At 41.1% G+C, this 14,306-nt stretch overlaps 1 protein-coding gene across 1 annotated transcript in view; it reads left to right on the top strand.

Moving 5' to 3' along the window:
• Positions 1 to 9,940, top strand: part of si:cabz01090165.1 (uncharacterized protein LOC100333421 homolog) — a 31,997-nt gene extending 22,057 nt beyond the window's left edge. Inside the window, exon 2 of the mRNA XM_063004462.1 lies at positions 9,319 to 9,940. Within this exon, the coding sequence (XP_062860532.1) occupies positions 9,319 to 9,871 (553 nt within the window). The 3' untranslated portion in view covers positions 9,872 to 9,940. The remainder of the gene's footprint in view (positions 1 to 9,318) is intronic.
• The last annotated feature ends 4,366 nt before the right edge of the window (positions 9,941 to 14,306 follow it).

The following is a 14,306-nucleotide window of genomic DNA, read 5'->3' as shown; positions in this document are numbered from 1 at the left end:
TAATGGTTTGGTGCAATGAACATAAAATAACCCAGAACAACGAGATGACATGCAAACAACGTCATTTGTTTTCTGAATTGATGTACTGTACCTCAGAGCTCAGAGGCCAGCTGCCTTATAAATGGTACTGTTATCTCAGCAGCATGGAAATGTCTCTTCCTGGTTTCCATAAAGAAATGTCTCATTGATGTGTTGAAAGAAATACGCTTTTAGTATTGCATCATTTGTCTTTGTCGTTAATGTCTTTTTTTTAATTTATGATTTATATTGAAATGCCAGCTGTGCAATGCATCAAAAAGTAGTGCGAGAGTTTCTAGTTCCTCTCTCTCATTGTGCCTATGTGGTCGTCTGTTCTAAAATTTAAAAACAGTGCTGTGATTCATTATACAGGGTGAGTCAAAAGTCGCAGGACAATCTTTTATTTCATAAACGAAAGGGAAAATGACATATCTGAATACCCCAGCAAGTAATGGGTGAGGGGGCCTATCTTTTAGGCTATGTCAGGAACATGGCCGCCATCTTGAAAGCCGCCATATTGGATCAAGGGCAAGTTTTTCCAATGGGAAAGTGGTCATGTAGCATATCAAAGAAGACCAGAATTCTCTCAGAAATTGATTGCCGCATTCAGATTTGCAATATTTCCTGTGGTTCAAAAGTTATCAACACAGAAAATTACAAAAACAACCGGGAATGTTCCCTGTGATGCACAGCTATTTGACATATTCAATATGTTGTCCATGGTGCTAAACACAGAGCTGAAGGCGCTGGATCCAATCGTTATGAACCCGCATGAGAATCTCTGGAGAAATGCTGTCACAAGTCTCCACGATGCGGTGCTGAAGGTGGTGTCTTTTGTGGATTTTCTCAGCCAGTCATCCCTTGTACAGATTCTTCATACCAATAAGTGGCACCCCTTCAAGATCCAGCTGCAGCAGAAACTATCAGAGGATGACCCTGACAGACGTGTCGAGTTCTGCACCTGGGCGTTAGACCAACATCGGAGGGATCCCGCATTCGCACAGGGCATTCTGTTCAGTGACGAGGCCAATTTTTATGTCAGTGGTGAGGTCAACCGCCAGAACGTGAGGTACTGGAGTGACGAAAACCCGAAAATGTATTTATATAGCGAACATTATAATGAACATTGTCTCAAAGCAAATTTACAGAATCCAGGACTAACAGACAGTGGCAAGGAAAAACTTCCTTAAAAATACAGGAAGAAACCTTGAGAGGAACCAGACTCAGCAGTGACCCATCCTTCTTGGGTGGCCTGGAGGACACTGATTATCTCTTCATCACGGCACCTGTTAGTGGGTGGGATATATTAGGCAGCAAGTGAACATTGTATCCTCAAAGTTGATGTGTTAGAAGCAAGAAAAAGAAGGAATTGACAAGGGCCAAATTATGATGGCTAGACGACTGGGTCAGAGCATCTCCAAAACTGCAGCTCGTGTGGGGTGTTCCCGGTCTGCAGTAGTCAGTATCTATAAAGAGTGGTCCAAGGAACAAACAGTGGCATACCGGCGACAGGGTCATGGGCGGCCAAGGCTCATTGATGGAAGCACTATGGAAGCACTTTTGTAAGTTGCTCTGGATAAGAGCGTCTGCTAAATGCAGAAAATGTAAATGTAAATGATGCACTTGGAGGGCAAAGGCTGGCCAGTGTGGTCTGATCCGACAGACAAGCTACTGTAGCTCAAATTGCTGAAGAAGTTAATGCTGGTTCTGATAGAAAGGTGTCAGAATACACAGTGCATCACAGTTGCAGGGCTGTTTTGGCAGCAAAAGGGGGACCAACACAATATTAGAAAGGTGGTCATAATGTTATGCCTAATCAGTGTGTATATGAACTGGGTCTACAGCTGAGCTTTTTTTTCTTAGTTACATATAGCTTTAAATATAAACTGTAAAAGTTCTGCTTTATTAACTACTCAGCTCTGTTACGTCAACCGAAACAATAAATAAATAATATAAAAAAACAAACCAATCAGTATTAAAAGGTTTTTATAATAAAATATAATCTATTGTTGATTTAAGCTGCTGTTTTGTTAGATATTTCGTATTTAAATTACAGGAATTACTGGTAATTAACCAAAAATAAGTAAATACATATTTAATCAATCAATCAATCAATCCAGCTCACCCGTTTTTAAAAACAGGTTTAACATTCAGCCATGTGTTTCACCTCACCTGTCCACTAGAGGCTGCTATTACCCAAATTCTGGAATGGCAGAGCCTAAATAGCCACACCTGCCTCTTATTACCCTGCCTATTTAAGGCCCTTACTGACACAAAACTAAGGTTTGCTGGCCTTTTGTTAGGCTCAGGAAAATTCTGTAGTGCTCATTTCTAATTTCACTTTTCCTATATCTGCTTGTTAGATTTAGCTGCTTTGTTTTGCTTGCCCGTATTGCCACATGCAGTATGACCCAGTCTGTGTTTTGATTGAACCCTCTTTGACTCATCTACGCATCAGTTAGGTGACGAGCTAAAATAGACCAGTCAGGCCCTCTTCCTGCACTAAACAAGCTCCACCATTAGTATGTGCTCTGGATCACTCACTTGCCCTAACACCAGCTGCCAAGAAAACTGGCATTTATAAAGAACAATGGTTGCCATTACTGAAGCAATCATGACTTCTGGCTTGCACGAAACAAAGTGCTTTTAAAATGTAGTTTTCAGCTGTCTCTTCAGTTGGTACAATAAGTGCACTGGGTCTTATTTTAAGCTTGATTTATTGTTTCGTAGCACTATTTTAGCTCACTTGTGCCATCCACAAAAGCATATGGTTATAAAAAGTGGTCCACTTAAAACTTTTAGCCAGGAATGCGTTTTGCCTTGATGTTTCTCAATTACATAAAGAGAAACAGTTCATCTGTCCAAATCACTGATAATTATCACCAATCAAATCACAGCTGTAATTATCTACCACATAAAAGGTTCCATTATCATTGGTTGCATGATGAGAAATATTCTTTTGTAATCATAAGAAAAATCTCAGGGGTGTGAAAATATTTCCCTCTTTTAAAACAGTTCCATTAACATTAGGAGCATGATGTTACGTTTTATTGCGGTGTATCTCTTTATTTGCCAGCTGTTCCATGTGCAGTGCCGGGTTTCTGTTCTCCCTCCTTTTTTGTCCCCGATCAGACACCTGACTCGTGAAAAGATGCTCTAATATTATGACTCTGTGTTCATTAGGAAGCTTAAGCAACATTGTCAGCGCTACAGTGATTCTGAAAATATGCACTGAATGTAGTTCAATTAAATTGATTGCTTCATTTTCACGCTAAAAACATTTAGTCAGAAATGTGTTTCGCATTGACGTGCACAATTAGCCTTGAAGAGAAAGTGTCACAAAATGTTTCTCGGTTCAGCTGTCTAAATCACTACTAGCTGTTCTGAACATGGGGATTTTAATTTAAATAGTGAATTTAAAGATGCTCCACTGTTTGCCAGACACAACTTCATCTCCCACAATGCCATACAGTTTGTTTACTTTTTTTAAGACGGCACTATTAGCAATTTTGACTACTTAATTGTTGTCATACAGAACTGTTTTTAAAATAATCTGTTGTAGATTTAAGCTGCTATGTTGTTACAGATTTTGTGTTCAAATCAGAAATTGCTGGTAGGAAACCATAAATACATACATACATAACATACACATACATACATTACATACATACATACATACCTACATTACATACATAAATAACATATACATACATACAGTGTATCACAAAAGTGAGTACACTCCTCACATTTCTGCAAATATTTCATTATATCTTTTCATGGGACAACACTATAGACATGAAACTTGGATATAACTTAGAGTAGTCAGTGTACAGCTTGTATAGCAGTGTAGATTTACTGTCTTCTGAAAATAACTCAACACACAGCCATTAATGTCTAAATAGCTGGCAACATAAGTGAGTACACCCCACAGTGAACATGTCCAAATTGTGCCCAAATGTGTCGTTGTCCCTTCCTGGTGTCATGTGTCAAGGTCCCAGGTGTAAATGGGGAGCAGGGCTGTTAAATTTGGTGTTTTGGGTACAATTCTCTCATACTGGCCACTGGATATTCAACATGGCACCTTATGGCAAAGAACTCTCTGAGGATGTGAGAAATAGAATTGTTGCTCTCCACAAAGATGGCCTGGGCTATTAGAAGATTGCTAACACCCTGAAACTGAGCTACAGCATGGTGGCCAAGGTCATACAGCGGTTTTCCAGGACAGGTTCCACTCGGAACAGGCTTCGCCAGGGTCGACCAAAGAAGTTGAGTCCACGTGTTCAGCGTCATATCCAGAGGTTGGCTTTAAAAAATAGACACATGAGTGCTGCCAGCATTGCTGCAGAGGTTGAAGACGTGGAAGGTCAGCCTGTCAGTGCTCAGACCATACGCCGCACACTGCATCAACTCGGTCTGCATGGTCGTCATCCCAGAAGGAAGCTGACGCACAAGAAAGCCCGCAAACAGTTTGCTAAAGACAAGCAGTCCAAGAACATGGATTACTGGAATGCCCTGTGGTCTGACGAGACCAAGATAAACTTGTTTGGCTCAGATGGTGTCCAGCATGTGTGGCGGCGCCCTGGTGAGAAGTACCAAGACTGTATCTGTATCTTGCCTACAGTCAAGCATGGTGGTGGTAGCTGCATGGTCTTGGGCTGCATGAGTGTTGCTGGCACTGGGGAGCTGCAGTTCATTGAGGGAAACAAAAATTCCAACATGTACTGTGACATTCTGAAACAGAGCAAGATCCCCTCCCTTCGAAAACTCATGGCAGTTTTCCAAAAGGATAACGACCCCAAACACAACCTCCAAGATGACAACTGCCTTGCTGAGGAAGCTGAAGGTAAAGGTGATGGACTAAACCCAATTGAGCACCTGTGGCGCATCCTCAAGTGGAAGGTGGAGGAGTTCAAGGTGTCTAACATCCACCAGCTCCGTGATGTCATCATGGAGGAGTGGAAGAGGATTCCAGTAGCAACCTGTGCAGCTCTGGTGAATTCCATGCCCAGGAGGGTTAAGGCAGTGCTGGATAATAATGGTGGTCACACAAAATATTGACACTTTGGGCACAATTTGGACATGTTTACTGTGGGGTGTACTCACTTATGTTGCCAGCCATTTAGACATTAATGGCTGTGTGTTGAGTTATTTTCAGAAGACAGTAAATCTACACTGCTATACAAGTTGTACACTGACTACTCTAAGTTATATCCAAGTTTCATGTCTATAGTGTTGTCCCATGAAAAGATATAATGAAATATTTTCAGAAATGTGAGGGGTGTACTCACTTTTGTGATACACTGTACATACATACATACATAACATACACATACATACATACATACATACATAAATAATACAAATCCAGCACACGTTTTTAAAAACAGGTTTAACATCCAGCCATGTATTTTACCTCACCTGTCCACTAGAGGCTGCTATTACCTGAGTTTTTTTAAATAGCCACACCTGCCGCTTATTACCCTGCCTATTTAAGGCCCATACTGACTCAACAATAAGGTTTGCAGGTCTTTTGTTAGGCTCAGGAGAATTCTGTAGTGCTCATGTGTATAATCTGAGTTTGATTTGTTGAATTTATTTATATCTGCTTGTTAGATTTTTCTGCTTTGTTTTGCTTGTCAGTATTGCATTTAGTATGACCCAGTTTGTGTTTTGAATTATCTAGAATTATCTAGACTAATTATTAGTCTGTTTATGACGTTGGAGGTATTTCTTGGAGATATATCTGTGTTTATACAACATTCTGTTGAAGATATCTGAGTATGATGATTGCTTTTTCAGTAAAATAAGATTAGAGAGGCAAAAGATCTTGAGTGATTTTGTTCCCATCTATGCCCATTAAGTTACAATGTGTCCTGATTAAAGCCCACTTCTGTCCAATTTACGTTTCTTGTTTGCATTTACAGCATTTATTCAGTGATTTTATCCTAGCAATGTATAACTGTGACCAAATGTAACTAGAGCAATTTATGGTTAAGGGCCTTGCTCAGGTGGTCAACAGTGGATGCTTTGTGGTGGTGGGGCTTGTTCCGGCAACCTTCTGATGACTAGTTCAGCACATTACCTGCTGAGTTACCACTGCCTGGTGCTCTTATGTTTTTCATGATTTGGTTCTGTTATAGTTTGTTAAAGTTTGTATACGTTCTTGTTTGTACTTAATCAAGTGTGTTTATGATGTTGGAGGTATTTCCTGGAGGTGTCTCTGTGTTTATACAACATTCTGTTAAAGCTATCCGAGTATGATGATTGCTTTTTCAGTAAAATAAGATTAGAGAGGCCCATTAAGACGCTATGTCCTGATTAAAGCCCACTTCTGTCCAATTTACATTTCTTGTTTACATTTACAGCATTTAGTGGACACTTTTATCCAAGCAATTTATTACTGTGACCAAATTCAACTAGAGCAATTGATGATTAAGGGCCTTGCTCAGGTGTTTAACAGTGGATGCTGGTGGTGGTGGGGCTTGTACTAGTCCAGCGCATTAACTGCAGAGCTACCACTGTTTGGTGCTCTTATGTTTTTCATGATTTGGTTCAGTGTGTATATCATTGGGATATAAAGAGAAATATACACTGATCAGCCATAACATTAAAACCACAATTACTGACTGTAGTCCATCTGTTTCTCTATATATATTTTTGCCTGCTTTCACCCTGTTCTTCAATGGTCAGGACCCCCACAGAGCAGGTATTATTTAGGTGGTGGATCATCCTCAGCACTGCAGTGACACTGACATGGTGGTGGTGTGTTAGTGTGTGTTGTGCTGGTATGAGGGGATCAGACACAGCAGCGCTGCTGGAGTTTTTAAATACTGTGTCCACTTACTGTCCACTTTATTAGACACACCTACCTAGTTGGTCCACCTTGTAGATATAAGGTCAGAGACGATCGCTCATCTATTGCTGCTGTTTGAGTTGGTCATCTTCTAGACCTTCATCAGTGGTCACAGGATGCTGCCCACAGGCGCTGTTGGCTGGATATATTTTTGGTTGGTGGACTATTCTCAGTCCAGCAGGGACAGTTAGGTTTTTAAAAACTCCAGCAGCGCTGCTGTGTCTTATCCACTCATACCAGCACAACACACACTAACACGCCACCACCATGTCAGTGTCACTGCAGTGCTGAGAATGATCCACCACCTAAATAATACCTGCTCTGTAGTGGTCCTGGGAGAGTCCTGACCATTGAAGAACAGCATGAATGGGGGCTAACAAAGCATGCAGAGAAACAGATGGACTTCAGTCAGTAATTGTAGAACTACAAAGTGCTCCTATATGGTAAGTGAAGCTGATAAAATAGACAATGTGTGTAGAAACAAGTAGGTGGTTTTAATGTTATGACTGACTGGTGTACATGCCCTAAAATTTGTGAAATATAACTATAGAATTACAGAATAATTCATTTCGCAATGTGACAGCCTTTGTCTCAGGAGCGTGAAAATGACTTCTGCTTTTATGAAGAAATGTTCCATTATCGTTTAGGCAATAAAAAGAAAAAAATAGACTTTCTTGTCTCTTTATCTCGCCAACTGTGCCATGAAGAAACTAACATGGGTTATTATTTCTGCTTCCACATTGTACCTGATCAAATCTCTGTGTTTGTTAGGAAGCCTAACCAATATTACCAGCACTACAGTTAGTCCAACAGATGTATCGATTAATTCAATTGAGCTACGTACACTTTGAATACATATCTAGCTGTCCTTCATTAACAAAATATGAGTCAGAGGCAAGTCACAAGTCTTTAAGCTAGAGTCCGAGTCAAGTCACGAGTCTTTAGGCTAGAGTCCGAGTCAAGTCACGAGTCAATATAATATACACAAAACATATATTGGAAATGTAGCGTAGAAACAAATAATGTGTACGTTCAGCTAAAAAACAACAGATTAGCAACTGTATTTTGCTGTTTTACTTCGTGCCTTTACTTTCCAAGGTACCAGTTAAAAGATTAAACTGATGTTTTGTTTTCATAAATCACAGCACAGCAGCCAAAATCCAAAACACAGCAAAACAAATCATAACCACTGCTTACCTTAGCTTATGTTGTTCCAGATGCTATTAAATGTATAACCGTGTGTCCCATTAGGAATATAATCTGTTAGTTTGTAAATGTGCTTATAATTAAAAACCTCCAAACTTTTCCCGGTTGTGAAGTAAAACACGAACTCAAGCGTTTCATTGACACATCATCTGTGTGACGCTGCAAACTAAATGAATACAAATAACAGCATTTCTTACTAAAAATTAAGATCAGAAGGTCTGATTGGTTCAGAAAGCGGTTCTTCCAACCATTAGTGCCAATTCTGTGGGAGCGTTTCATTCACACCAGCTGTTCCAGTGAAGTGCACTAGGGTATTCCACCACTCTACGTGAGAATCTAATCCAAAAGAGGGAGTAGGGAGCGACGCTTCATCACTATACTGGAAGCTGGCTGGAACATTTCCTTATTGCGTGCAGAAAATGACACAATCAGAATGATGTCGGATCAGATAGATAGATAGATAGATAGATAGATAGATAGATAGATAGATAGATAGATAGATAGATAGATAGATTGATAGATAGATTGATTGATTGATTGATTGATTGATTGATTGATTGATTGATTGATTGATTGATTGATTGATTGATTGATTGATTGATTGATTGATTGATTGATTGATTGATTGATTGATTGATTGATTGATTTCATGCTGTTCTTCAATGGTCAGGGCCCCCACAGGACCACCACAGAGCAGGTATTTATTTGGGTGGTGGATCATTCTCAGTACTGCAGTGACACTGACATGGTGGTGGTGTGTTAGTGTGTGTTGTGCTGGTATGAGTGGATAAGACACAGCAATGCTAATGGGGTTTTTAAACTCTTCACTGTCACTGCTGGCTGAGAATAGTCCACCAACCAAAAACATCCAGCCAACAGCGCCCTGTGGGCAGCGTCCTGTGACCACTGATGAAGGTCTAGAAGATGACCAACTCAAACAGCAGCAATAGATGAGCGATCGTCTCTGACTTTACATCTACAAGGTGAACCAACCAGGTAAGAGTGTCTAATAGAGTGGACAGTGAGTGGACACGGTATTTAAAAACTATATATATATATATAATTGTCACATGAAACTAATGTTAACACATGCTGCTGACTTTCATTGTCTACAAGTCATTTTTTGCGAGTCACGAGTCGAGTCTGAGTCATTTGAAACAAGTCCGAGTCAAGTCTGAAGTCGAGTCCCCATCTCTGCATCACACAGGCTTAATGAATCAAAACTCCTTCTGTTGTTTCAGGATGATCCCGGCCTCGTTCAAGCTCTTCCAGCTGAGCGACCTGGCTTCCACGCGGGACTACGAGCTCTGCGTCCTGGCCGTCTACGACGACGGCATCACGTCTCTCACGGCCACGCGGCTCGTCGGCTGCATCTCCTTCAGCACGGAGCGTGACTTTCACCACTGCCGCTCGCTTCACGACCAGTTCCTGGGCGGCACCATGATCATCGTCATCGGCGGCATCATCGTAGCCTCCGTGCTCGTCTTCATCTTCATCCTGTTGATGAAATATAAGCTGCACAGCCAGCACTACAAGCAGAAGGCCGAACGGGTCAGCAACGTCTGCTCGCAGACCAATGGAGGCCAGCAGGGATCGGCGGCAGGACCTCAACCACCTAGATCCTCCTCTTACTCGGCCTCGACGAGTAAATCGTCCATTCCTCTGAGTCAGGAGAGGCCAGAGGGTTACGGGGCGCAGGAGGGAGGCTATGGCACACTCAAAGGCACCACAGTGGTGGACTTGAATCCGGAATACGGCAAGTCAGTAAAGGAAGAGGACTCCATATCACAATAACACAGGGTCAAACCCAAATCCACTATCCCCTCCTTGTGCCCCTCTTATGTTTTATTTTCTTTCTTTTCTTTTTTATGGTGCTAGGGTCTTGCTGCCTTACTGAGGATTTCCTCCTGTTTAAGGTAAGCAAAAATAATTTTATAATACATATGAAGCTATTGATGAGTGCAGTTCAATACTTTGTTCATATTTTTACTCACCACATTGCATCTGAACTGGAGGCAATGCATCATGACAAAGCAGGGATTTCCTTTTTGGATATAACAGGGTGGTGCATCCACTGGACAAGTGTGTTTGACAAGGCGGCCACGATAAATATTAAGGCCTGCTTAATAACAGCTTTAAGACTTTGCTGGTCTTTACTGGTTTGGACACCCTTCATTTAGAATTTAGGACATGAAGTGACTCTTATATTGTTGGGAAACCAGTAACGAACATTGTGAGAACATTTTGTATACAAGAACATTGAATAGAATAGAATAGAATAGAATGCCTTTATTGTCATTGCACAGTGCACAACGTAATTTTTGAGCATCTCCTTGACGGTACACGTACAGTATGTACACACACACACATATACACTATATTGCCAAAAGTATTCACTCGTCTGCTTTCACACGCATATAAACTTGAGTGACGTCCCATTCTTTATCCATAGGGTTTAATATGATGTCGGCCAAACAGCTTCAACTCTTCTGGGAAGGCTTTCCACAAGGTTTAGGAGTGTGTTTATGGGAATTTTTGACCATTCTTCCAGAAGCGCATTTGTGAGGTCAGACACTGATGTTGGACGAGAAGGCCTGGCTCGCAGTCACTGCTCTAATTCATCCCAAAGGTGTTCTATCGGGTTGAGGTCAGGACTCTGTGCAGGCCATTCAAGTGCTTCCACACCAAACTAGCTCATCCGTGTCTTTATGGACCTTGCTTTGTGCACTGGTGCGCAGTCATGTTGGAACAGGAAGGGGCCATCCCCAAACTGTTCCAACAAAGTTGGGAGCATGAAATTTTCCAAAATCTCTTGGTATGCTGAAGCATTAAGAGTTCCTTTCACTGGAACTAAGGGGCCGAGCCCAACTCCTGAAAAACAACCCCACACCATAACCCCCCCTCCCCCAAACCTTACACTTGGCACAATGCAGTCAGACGAGTACCGTTCTCCTGGCAACCACCAAACCCAGACTCGTCCATCGGATTGCCAGACGGAGAAGCGTGATTCGTCACTCCAGAGAACACGTCTCTACTGATCTAGAGTCCAGTGGCGGCGTGCTTTACACCACTGTATCCGAAACCCATTCCATGAAGCTCTCTACACTCTGTTTTTGAGTTAATCTGAAGGCCACATGAAGTTTGGAGGACTGTAGCGATTGACTCTGCAGAAAGTTGGCGACCTCTGCGCACTATGCGCCTCAGCATCCGCTGACCCCGCTCTGTCATTTTACGTGGCTACCACTTCATGGCTGAGTTGCTGTCATTTCCAATCGCTTCCACTTTGTTATAATACCACTGACAGTCGACTGTGGAATATTTAGTAGCGAGGAAATTTTATGACTGGACTTGTTGCACAGGTGGCATCCTATCACGGTACCACGCTGAGCTCCTAAGAGTGACCCATTCTTTCACAAATGTTTGTAGAAGCAGTCTGCATGCTTAGGTGCTTGGTTTTATATACCTGTGGCCATGGAAGTGATTGAAACACCTGAATTCAATGATTTGAATGGGTGAGTGAATACTTTTGGCAATATAGTATATATACACATGTATTTACAAATAAACATATACACATCTAGATATAAAAATACACATGTGGGTTTTAAAGATCTTTAAAGAAAAAAAGAAGAGAGCTATTGCGCAGTCCATATAAATTGCACTAGGATGCAAAGTTTTGAGAGTTTAGTGTTTTTATGTTGGAGGGGTAAAAGCTTTTCAGGAGTCTGAAAGTGTGGACCCTGTGACTCCTATAGCACCTACCAGGGGGCAACAAGGAGAGCAGGTTGGTTGAAGGGTGAAATTAGTTCTTGGTGATGTTTGAGGCCCGGCACAGGCATCGGGTTCTGTAAATGTTCTCTAGTGAAAGCAGCTGTATTGATGGTTCTCTGAGCTGATTTGATGATTCTCTGAAGAGTCTTCTTGTCAGCCTCAGAGCAGCTGGCATACCAAACCAGAATGCCATGGGTGAGTATGCTTTCCACAATGCTGCGATAGAAGGACACCAGTAGCTGCTTGGACAGGTTGGCTTTCCGTAGTGTCCTTAGAAAGTAGAGTCGCTGCTGTGCTTTTTTCACTAGAGAGGTGGTGTTGGCAGTCCATGTGAGGTCCTGGGAGATGTGTGTGCCGAGAAATTTGAAATTAGACACTCTCTCTACTAGGGTTGGGCGATATTGCAAGAAAATTAAATCTCGATTATTTTCAAATTTATTACCGATACTCTATTCCGATTGCAATTTTTTTGTTTTGTTCTTGTATAATGCCATTGAATAAAAAAAAAAAAGAGACTTTATTTTTGCATTTTAATTTAATAGACTGCAGAAGTGCAAAAATAGTAACAGCACCACCTATAATTATTACACTGTGCAAATAATGGTTACTTTTAAATATCCTTTTAAGGGACTGAACTGTGCAAGCACAACAAAATTTGTAACAAAAATGATAACAATAGATAAAACTAAATAGAAATCTTAATTAGCTATATCCTTTTTAAAAAATAGCTCACAACTTTCACTTTAAATAATGTGCAAGCATAACCTCCTTACATTAACTTCTAATCACCTTGGGTGTGTTCCAAAACCTGGTGAGCTACCTTGCTCTCTTACTGCCTACATAGCCAGCTGCCTCAGTAGAGAGGATTCTAATAAGTCATCGATTTATAACTCAGGTTATTCGAACGCACTACTTAGACAGAGATTACATTGGGTTTTACTTACTAAGCTAACTAAGCTGACACATTTAGCATTGTGACATTCAAACCAATGGGATGAGGTGGCACAACGCGCTAGCATGTCAACTAACATCTTCCTCTGTGTACCGAAAACGGTTAAATTGTCACTGACAAGCCAGAATTTGCAAATAAAAACACTTGTAAACATTTAAACAAATTGAAATTCAGTAATATATTATTTACATTTGAAAATAACTCCATTCTTTGCCCTGCATCATTAGCCATACTTCTCGGGAGCGTGAGTAGGATGACGTAAAATGCGTTTTGAACACACCCCCTCCTGTGTGTGCGTGTTTTTTTTCTTCTCTGCGCGACTGAGGTTAGCACACATACCTGTGAGAGGTGGTCTGTGAGAATAGCTTTTGTTGGTATTTTAATTAAAATATAAGGTATGTAAACTTGTACAATCGCAATTGTCACATTTGTAACATCGTGTGAAAAAGTAAATTCGAATTAATCGTAAAAATCGCCCAGCACTACTCTCTACTGTGTCTCCTTCAATGTATAAGGGAGTAGGTTCCTCTCTCTGTCTCCTGAAGCAGATGACCATCTCTTTTGTTTTGGAGGTGTTGAGTGCCAGGTTGTTGAGAGTTAAATAACAAGGTTATTTAGAGCAGAATAGATTATTGTGGTTCTGGAAGGCTGGAGTCCAGCACAGTTTATAGGTTTTTCTGTTAAGTCACACCAGATTAAACTTACCTTTTATTCATTAGGCTTAGAAGGCTGTTTGTTGACAGCATGGAAATCAACAAACTGCTCAGTACTCTAACACCTCTGCTACAATGCTAAAGAAGCAAAACGTTTCTGGCCTTCAGTTCAGCTGCTTTTCTAGCCTGGAAAGGTTAGTGTTGTGCTGGGCTTGTTGGTACTCCAGCTGGTCTTTTCGCCTGACCAGAAAATACCAACCACACTAGCACCGAACATCCATTCATAACCATTAAATCTTGACCTTGAGGTTGGTTAGCATTTTAAACCAGCGTGATACCAGTGCCTCTACTGTGTTGGTCTTTTTATACACCAGCCTTTTAAGCTTGTTTTACTGTTGACAATGTCACCATGTTCCACTAACCTCCAGGACATTGCAGACCTGTCTTTGGCAGTTGTAGAATCTGACCAAAGGGACAAATGATCTCTCAGCATCGGGGTTTTTTTAATGTTATTTTTTTTTCTGAGATAGGCAAGTGACTACTGTTCCATGTACAACCCCAAATCAGAAAGAGTTGGGACGGCATGGAAAATGCAAATAATAATAATAATAGAGTTTCTTACATTTACTTTGACTTTTATTTGATTGCAGACAGGATGAACCTGAGACATTTCATCTTTTGTCTGCTCAACTTTATTTCATTTATCAATAAACATCCATTCCTGCATTACAGGCCTGCAACACATTCCAAAAAATTTGGGACAGTAAAGCATTTACCACTTTGTAATGTTGCCATTCCTTCCCACCACACTAGCTGTAAAGTCACCAAGGGCACTGACACAGCCCCATACCAT

The sequence above is a fragment of the Trichomycterus rosablanca genome, chromosome 11 (assembly GCF_030014385.1).
Source record: "Trichomycterus rosablanca isolate fTriRos1 chromosome 11, fTriRos1.hap1, whole genome shotgun sequence".
Lineage (NCBI taxonomy): Eukaryota > Metazoa > Chordata > Actinopteri > Siluriformes > Trichomycteridae > Trichomycterus > Trichomycterus rosablanca.
Note: the sequence above shows the minus strand (reverse complement) of the source record. Positions and strands in the feature narration are given on the sequence as shown.